This window comes from Myotis brandtii, unplaced genomic scaffold (genome assembly GCF_000412655.1).
Source record: "Myotis brandtii unplaced genomic scaffold, ASM41265v1 scaffold573, whole genome shotgun sequence".
Lineage (NCBI taxonomy): Eukaryota > Metazoa > Chordata > Mammalia > Chiroptera > Vespertilionidae > Myotis > Myotis brandtii.
Window position 1 is genome coordinate 2,871,237 of NW_005370145.1, and position 9,097 is coordinate 2,880,333.

Here is a 9,097-nt window from a genome sequence, read left to right on the forward strand (position 1 = left end):
CGTACTTGGCCTCCTCCAGCTCCTCCGTGCGCTGGATGGCGTCCGTCTCGTATTTGTTCCTCCACTGGGCAACCTCGCTGTTGGCCTTGGACATTGCCCTCTGTAGCTCAGCCTTGGCTTCTTGCTCCTCCTCATATTGTTCCCGCAGCAGGTCACAGTCATGACGGGAGGACTGCAGGGCGTGGGCCAGGGCGTTCTTGGCCTGAACCACCCAAAAAGTTTATAAGTTTATGTTCTGATCATTGATATTCTCTATGTAAAGTTCCACAGTGCAAAGTTCAAAGGATTGAAAGAATCATTTGGAGAATTCTCACCTTAGACTCCTCTTCTAGCTGTCTCTTTAATTCCTCAATCTGTTGTGTAAATGCTTGTTTGCCTCGGGATAGCTGAGAAACCAGAGCATCTTTCTCATCTAGCTGTCGTGCAAACTCACCTGTGAAATCACAAAACATGAGTGATTTAGTTCTGTTGTCTAAGTGAAGAATAATTTAAAGAATGAAATAACATTAGAACTCTATTTCATACTAGAGGCCCGGTGCGTGAAATTCGTGCATGAGTAGGGTCCCTAGACCTGGTTGGCGATCAGGGCCAATCAGGTTCCCCACCTCCTGGCCTCCCTGCCTCCTCCTTCCCTCGCTCCCTCAGTGCCCCGCAGCAGCTGCTGCCACTGGTCACCAGCCATGTTCTGTGCTGCCCCCTGATGGTCAGCACACGTCATAGTGAGCGATCGAACTCCCAGTCTCATGGTTGAACTAACGAGGGGACACTTTGCATATTAGCCTTTTATATATAGAGATAGAGCTGATGGAAAGAATAACTCGAGGTTTGATGCTGTTGAGAAGCTTATTTCTTGCTCTTTCAAAAATGTGTGAGCTTTCTTTTATATCTTAGGATTTAGGGGTTTTTGAGTAATTCAGAGGCAACAAAAGTTTTCCCAGCCCAAAGAGCTTAATTTTCTTCTAGTTATAACTAATAAATAATTGTTTACCACCTCACAATAAAAAGATGAAAGAATAACAAGTCAGTGGTAAGTGGGTGGACATGATTTGTACTTGATAGGTATACAGTGGTTAAAGCTGGCCTTTCATTCTTCACCACTCCACAGGATGGTCATATTTATTTACTGACCTGATTCTGTATGTAGACGTGCCCTCTGGGCTGACAATTCATTTATTAAGCGTTGTTGCTCCTCTTCCTTTGTTTTCACTTCACTAAGCTGGTCCTCTAGTGTGCGGCACATTTTCTCAAAGTTTATCTGTGGTTGGAAGTACAAAGCAGTAAGATGATATATTTCTATTTGTAAGTCTGTTATTTGGAGATTTGTAAGTACTTGTGGAAGGGGGCTGAGTTTTATTTACTTTCTGCATGGTGCCCTGCATGGTGCCTTGCATGGAGAGGCACATAATTTTGCCTGAATGAATAAATAAATGATTATGAAAATGATATTGGAAATGATTTGAAAACACAGCATCATTTAGATTCTATATAACATAGAATATGGTTTTTAGATAAGTTTTTTTAATTACATTCTTTGATAAAGTTTAAAGTGATTTGTACATATAAATGAAATGATTCAGTTCAATGTAGTGATACCTAATAGGAATAATTTTAATACTTGAGGTAATGAAGTGTGTACAGTTAGATTAGATTGTCATATATAAACTTGATCATTTTGAATTGTTGCAAATAAAGATGAGTTAAACAAGTTAATAAAAACCTTAGCTTTGGAGATAGTCTCCATGTTACTAGCGAGGTCATCGATCTCCATCTTCATCTCACTCTTCTCCTTCTCCAGTTTCTGCTTGACCCTCTGCAGGTTGTCTATCTGCTCCCCAAGTTCAGCCACACTGTCCGCGTGCTTCTTCCTCAGAGCAGCTGCCGTGGCTTCGTGCTGCAGGGTGGCCTCCTCCAGGTCCCTGCGCATTTTCTGGAACTCAGCCTCCCGCTTCTTGTTCATCTCAATCTGGGCTGAAGTTGCCCCACCAGCTTCCTCCAGCCGCTCGCTGATCTCCTCCAGTTCCCGGGAGAGGTCAGAGCGCTGCTTCTCTGCTTTGGCCCTAGAGGCCCGCTCTGCCTCGATTTCCTCCTCCAGCTCCTCAGTGCGGGCCTGGGAATAACAACATTAATGTGAATTCAAGGCAGTTTTGATTCCTGTAATGCCTAGAAAAGGTGGAATTTATGACTTACCTGTAACTCCTTGATCTTCTTCTGCAGCTGCATCCCAAGGGCCTGTTCATCTTCAATCTTGCTTTGCAGATTGCTCATTTCAAACTCTTTCCTGTTGTAAGAGTATCACATTAGCTCACAGTCAATTCTCCTACCAGTCTTCTTTTGTGTGTATAATTGAGTGTCTTTATAATGCTGGTGTTGAGGAAGTGAGTAGTACATGTTTTACATGTCAAGCATCTACTATTTTCATTAAATAAAAAATGAAAGATGTCTTTTTTCCATATGCCATGAAGTACTATTTTAGAGATCATTAAATCATGTATTTCATCTGAACTGACAATTAGAAGGTTACAATTGAATTATTTCATACTCACTTTTTTATTTTCTCATCAAGTTGTTGTTTGTCATTTTCTACATCCATTGTGGATTCTTGGGCCAATTTTAGGTCACCCTCTAGTTTTCTCTTGGCTCTTTCTAAGTCCATGCGAAGTTTCTTTTCTTGTTCCAGAGACCCTTCAAGCTAAATTTTTAGTGGGTTTTATTTATTTTAGTTTTTAAGCACTGAACCCTATGCTACTAGCCTTCAAAGATACACAGGAGAATTTTAAAAGATACACCAAATAGCCTGAACTTTAGTTATTATTCCCAAATCAATACTTAAAAGTTTATGAGCATCATTTATGGTTATGTGTTACATTCTTTATTTCATCTTAAGGGAAAACACTGGGTTTTTCACACTTACATCATCCACTTGCTGCTCTAGCTTGGTTTTAGCTTTGGTCAGGGTGTTGACTTTGTCCTCTTCTGCCTGCAGGTCATCCAGGGTCTGCTGGTGGGCCTCTTGGAGGGCCTTCTTCTCCTTGGTCAGCTTAGCTATGATTTCGTCCAGACCTGCCATCTCTTCTGTGAGGTTTTTCACCTTTAAATTTGAAAAATTTACAGGAATGTTAATGACATCCTGCAGTCTTGATGAAAAACATGGTACTCTCTTAGGACATGTCAGCCTGATGGAAAAGGGAAACTAGAAACTAACCCAGGCCTATGTAGCTGAAAAATAATGGGAGATAAAGTTAAAGACTAAGTAGTTGACATAATTATGACTGTATTTCCTTATCAAATTCAATAATTTAAAGATAAAATTTCAATTAAAATATTTTGGTAACAAGTTAACCCCTGCAAATACTCTAAAATGGATCATGATTTGTACCTTGTTCTCTGTGGCATGCTTCTCCTTTTCAACCTTGGCCAGTGTCAGCTCAAGGTCATCGATGTCTTTCTTCAGTTCTGAACATTCGTCCTCCAGTTTCCTCTTCTTGGCCGTCAGCTCAGCATTGATCTCTTCCTCATCCTCAGCTCTCTCAGTCACCTCTTTGATTTTGGCTTCAAGCTGGATTTTGGTTTTGATCAGCTGGTCACATCTTTCCTCTGCATCAGCCAAGCCTTCAGCTTCCTGAAGGGGGAAATGAATTATTTTTATTTGTCTAAGCTATATCTGCAAAGACATACTAATTTATTAAAAGGTGGAAACTTCAGTGACTCAACCATTTTGGTCAACACATATATGCCAACTAACTTGACAATTCTAAAAAATCAGGAGGACAAAATGTTAGTAATTTCAAATTATTATGATTAAATATAATAACAGATTTCTTCCAAATAATTATCCATGAAAGGTCAGTAATGAAAGAGCATTCTAATCTAAGAGAAGGTTCTATAAAGAAAGGAAATTGCCTAGGATATTTTTATGAGTTTTCTCACTGATGATCACGTATGAACATATGCAGCATAATTTGTGACTTTGCATCTATTGAATGCACATATGAACATATGCAACATAATTTGTGACTTTGCATCTATTGCTTCTTTAGGTATTAGTTTTGGTATTTCCGAAAGGCAAACAATTACACTAAATGTTTCAGTGGAAACCATTTATTTATAAACCTTAAATTAAAAAAAAATCTCATATCAAGTCAGCTAGTGATTGGATAAGATGTGGCTGAACTGTGCAATGTACAATACTCACAGATTGAACCTGGAGTTGTAGTTCGTTTTTCTCTTGCATCAGAGCAACCATTTTCTCTTCAAGTTCTTTCCTTTTTGCCTCTGATTTAACCAGATCATCTTTGGTTTTCTCAAATTCTTCCTTCATGTTGGCCATCTCCTTCTCTGTCTCAGCACTCTTGAGGAGGGGCTTAATCTTGAAATACAGCTTCATCCAGGGCCAGTGCTTCACATTCATGAAGGCACGGACATTGTACTGGATGCAGAAGATGGCCTCTCTGTAGGAAAGAAAAAAGATGCAAATGAAAAAGAATGTGGAATGTGTCCATTCCTCAACAAAAGTAATGACTTCATTAGATTCAACTAGTAAAATGTGGAGAAGGAAAGATAAATAAATGAATAAAATGTGGAGAAGGACTACTTGCACTTGATCCCTCACCTCCTCTCCATCATCTTCTTAAACTCCACTCTCATCAGGAACCCTCTGCACATGGCTTGAGTGCGTGTGATGAGTTGAGCTAGCTTATCATCTCGCATCTCCTCTAGAGTTCCCAACAGGCCAGCTTTAAAGAAAACCTTGCCCAAGAGCAAATTGAATATGTTATTTTCATTCATGAGAAAATCCAAAGGAAATGAAGTTATGATAGATAGACATTTGCGTTGGTGGTACCTTGGTATGACCGAATTTGTACTGGGTGTGGTCAATGTCAATAGAACCTAGAAGTTTCTCAGAAGCCTTCTTGCTGTCAATGAACTGACCCTCTGGGATAGCACTTGCATTTAGAATCTTGTATCTGTCAGAATAAAAAGAATATTAAAATATGGCTTATCTTTACTGAAATAAAAATGGTAGAACTCTTGGTAGCTGTCATTGACAATAATTGATATTTGGAGGAAAAGATTGCGTTCAAATAAACAGTGCTTTATTTGAAACTTGCAAAAAGATGATGAAAAACTTAGGATCATATAAACCAAGACTTCGTTCTTTATGGTCACCTTTCAAATAATCGCATTTTAGTATTCAGGGAAAAATGAAAAAATGTTTGAAATATGTGCCAATTTTGATACAGACTAGCACATTGAAAGTGATAAATAATGACGCAAACCTTTGTTTGAAGTCTGCATAAATGATTCTGCTTGGGAATCCCTTCCTACAGATGCGGATGCCTTCCAGCACACCGTTACACCTCAGCTGGTGCAGGACAAGTTCATGCTCCATGGCCCCTAAAAGAAAGATATGTTTTGTGTCTAAAAGTCTAATGAAAAGTCACACCGGAGTCTTATTTGGATATCAGAAATATCTTACCAGGAGTTTTAGTTTCATTGGGAATGAGACAGCGTACAAAGTGGGGATGAGTGCTCTTCAAGTTGGTCATCAGCTTATTTAAATTCTCCTATAAAACCATATGAAAAGTCTTAGGGTAATTTCTAGTGGCATTTACATAAGAGTCCCTATCAATGATGTGTAATTAATGAGTTCTTATTTCACGTTTTAATGAGCTGTCTCAATGAAGAACAAATCATGATAACAAAGAGAAATAATATACATGGTGTATAGATAGAAAATTATGGATTACACAAAACCAGTCAATTTCATTTTATTTTTCTCAAGCACTACCAATCAGAGAAAATTTATATTAAGACTTTGGTCATATGAAATAGATGTAACTGAATACAGTGGTTGTTTTTAAGAAAGGGTTCGATTTCATGTGAAATTTGCTTAATGCCAGATCCTTTAGATTTGGGACTTAAAGAGCATGTAGTTAACTTATTATAAGGTTTGATGTGAACAGACACAGTCTGGGTCCTCTTGTTAAATTTTAACTGAGACATTTTTCAGATTATTTTTGGGACATCACTACTTTTTTGTTTCACCATAGATTTCTTTAAAAAATTGTAAGTTATAACCATTTAATTTCTTTACAAAAGTCATTTGGAATTCAAAAATATACCGTACCCTAAAAAGAGCTGACACTGTCTGGAAAGAAGAACCCTTCTTCTTGGCACCTTTCTTTCCACCACCACTGTCTGAAAAATAAAATAGAGAAATTACAATGATTTGCAACAGCCTTGTAAGTACTCTCCATAGACATTAGAACAGTCAAAATTCCCTTTGTAATTTAAATTTGCACTCATTCTTTTGTATTATTCCTATTCTTTTCATATCTCTCCTCCTTCAACTCTAGATCTCGAAAATATAAGCATTGGCTTATATTCAGGAAAATAACAGCAAGAAAAGAACTGTATAGAAAGGGTAGATTTGGGGAAGGGATGGGATTTCTTTAATCCAAAGAAGCAAAGTCTATCTCCTGGAGGAGTGGCCAGGGAGACAGAGTGGTAAGGCCTCCTTAGTGCACACATCCCCCAGAAAACAGGCAGGTTGCATGCTTGGTCCTAAGTAGGTGAGCCTCTGCTAATCTGCAGGGAAGTCCTATTTTCTGTTAGCCTGTGCTTTCCTATGCGTACTTGTATATCTGGTCTTAGGTGACTGAAAAGAGCAGAATTTTTATTTCTTAAGCACTAGTGCCCTGACAAGAATTTCCTCTTCTCCAGCTTAGATGGATCCTTGAAGGAATCAATACTATTAAAATGATAGAAATGAGATGTATGATTCTGAGCTAGTCACTTCTCTTGAGTCTCTATTTTCTTATTGGTGAAAGAAAGCCATGGACTAAATGATCCATAGTGTTAATTTTAGTTCTGGTCTATGACTGTAAGACCCTACCACACTTATTAAATATCCTTAATTTCATTAGATCATATTGGCCAGTATTTTCATGTTAGCTTTTGCTATAATTATATCTCTGATAAATAGTGTATTTCTTATTGAAGCGTATTTATAATATTAAAATGCCCATCAGTAGATAAGTGGATAAAAAAGTTGTGGTGTGTTTACACAATGGAATACTAAGCTGTATTAAAAAAAAAAAGGAAATCTCACCTTCTGTGATAGTATGGGTGGACCTGGAGAGTATTATGCTAAGTGAAATAATCCAATCAGAGAAAGACAAGCACCATATGATCCCACTTATATGTGGAATCTAATGAAAACAATAAACTAACAAAATGGAAAGAGACATAGATTCAGAGAACAGACTGACAGATGTCAGGGGGAAGGGGGTTCGGGGGCTGGATGAAAAAGGTGAAGGGATCAAGCAGAAAACCCTCAAACTCATAGACACAAACAACAGTATGGTGACTACCAGAGGGAAGGGGGTTGGAGGAGATAGTAGAGAGAGTAAAGGGAGGATAAATGGTGATGGAAAGAGACACAATACAATATACAGATAATGTATTAGAGAATTGTGCACCTGAAACCTATATAATTTTATTAACCAATGTCACCTTAATAAATTCAATTAAAAAAATGACCTGCTTCGGCAGTTGGAGCCCCAGAGAAGAGGAGAGACAGAGTCTTCAGTCCAGACTTCTGGTACAGGCCAAGCACAGTCTCATTCAAGGGGTCCTTGTTCTTGTCAAGCCAGCCGGCAATGTTGTAGTCCACGGTGCCTGCGTAGTGCACCAGCGAGAAGTGGGCCTCAACCTTGCCTTTGACAACCTTGGGCTTCTGGAAGTTGTTGGACTTTCCAAGATGCTGTTCATACAGCTTGTTCTTGAAGGAGGCATCTGTGGCCTTGGGGAACATGCACTCCTCTTCCAGGATGGAGAAGATACCCATAGGCTAAGAGTAGAAAAAAGGAATAGTAGTGATGAGTCCCTCAGAAAAAAATATGCTCCAATAATTTATGTGCTTGATGAAAACCTGAAAATATAATGTTCCAAAAGTAGACTTGGAATGATAAATTAAATAGGCATGATACTAATTTATTGCCTTCTCTACTACTGAAATCTGAAATAATCATGTACCAAGGACATATGGGAAATATGTTTGCTAGAAAGATTCCATTTTTTTTTAAAGCCCACAGGTGCCGCTTTATAAGTTTCATGTTCAGAGTATAAAATTAAATTCTGAAACTGCCATTTCAAAACTGAATTCTTTCTTCCATAAATGTACATATCTAAATACTTTCTTCTCTACTGACAGTGAACTTCCTTCACCTCAAATATAGACATGATGAAAGTATGAAGAGAAGAGAAATTACGGATAATGACTAGAAATGATCCATTCCCAGGAGAAAAGTGCATCTCATGTGTATCATTAAAACTATTTGTACTGTAAGCTATGTTCCCCACAACTGTGGAGTTAAGTGATACTAATATGGTTTTGCTGTGTAAGCAGATTGACTCTTTTCAGTGGCAAATTTGATATGAAAGCCTGATTTAACATTCAATATTGATGATTTTGCTTTAGTCACAAATTGTCTCCCAAAAACTATTTTGGGTATTCCAGAAACTGAAATGCTACAGAAAAACAAATGCCTTTTCTGAGGACTATATAGTTTTGATGAATAGTAGAGATATTGTGTCACCAAAGTAAAATACTTTTCCCCAAATTGGGCAGACTTAGTCTGCTTTTATGCTCTCATCTCTCATATATTTATGAATTTTGACATTAGTATTTGAAGTTTTCCTACATGGCAATAGCATTTACTCTTCCCACTGATTAGAATAGGGTTCATACATAACAATATGCCTTATTGTTATTAGTAGGTACATGATGAGTTCCCACTCCAGTTTTGAAAGTGTTTTATGATTGCTTGATGAGTTTTAACATCTTCATAACTGATATAACTATTGCTCTACCCCTTGATAATGGGGAATTTAGGGCTCATTTCCAGATAAGGCTATAGAAAGGCTTATTTATTAGTCATCATCAACTTACTCAGTAGTCATCATAGTCTTAATGACTGCAACAATTGAAGAGTTAACTTTCCAACCTTTAAGACATCTTGACGCCAAAACCGGTTTGGCTCAGTGGATAGAGCGTCGGCCTGCGGACTGAAGGGTCCCAGGTTCGATTCCGGTC

At 38.1% G+C, this 9,097-nt stretch overlaps 2 protein-coding genes across 2 annotated transcripts in view; both read right to left on the reverse strand.

The window, feature by feature from the left end:
- The window catches only part of LOC102259256 (myosin-1), a 121,035-nt gene that overhangs the window by 58,974 nt on the left and 52,964 nt on the right, over positions 1-9,097 (reverse strand). The window lies entirely within an intron of this gene.
- The window catches only part of LOC102258954 (myosin-4), a 26,441-nt gene that overhangs the window by 6,423 nt on the left and 10,921 nt on the right, over positions 1-9,097 (reverse strand). The window contains exons 16-30 of the mRNA XM_005878815.2: positions 7,543-7,852; positions 6,128-6,198; positions 5,477-5,564; positions 5,277-5,394; positions 4,841-4,964; positions 4,610-4,746; positions 4,193-4,448; positions 3,377-3,619; positions 2,912-3,088; positions 2,544-2,689; positions 2,188-2,278; positions 1,718-2,107; positions 1,129-1,255; positions 315-433; positions 6-202 (exon numbers count right to left, since the gene is read on the reverse strand). Of these exons, the coding sequence (XP_005878877.1) occupies positions 6-202; positions 315-433; positions 1,129-1,255; positions 1,718-2,107; positions 2,188-2,278; positions 2,544-2,689; positions 2,912-3,088; positions 3,377-3,619; positions 4,193-4,448; positions 4,610-4,746; positions 4,841-4,964; positions 5,277-5,394; positions 5,477-5,564; positions 6,128-6,198; positions 7,543-7,852 (2,594 nt within the window). The remainder of the gene's footprint in view (positions 1-5; positions 203-314; positions 434-1,128; positions 1,256-1,717; positions 2,108-2,187; positions 2,279-2,543; positions 2,690-2,911; positions 3,089-3,376; positions 3,620-4,192; positions 4,449-4,609; positions 4,747-4,840; positions 4,965-5,276; positions 5,395-5,476; positions 5,565-6,127; positions 6,199-7,542; positions 7,853-9,097) is intronic.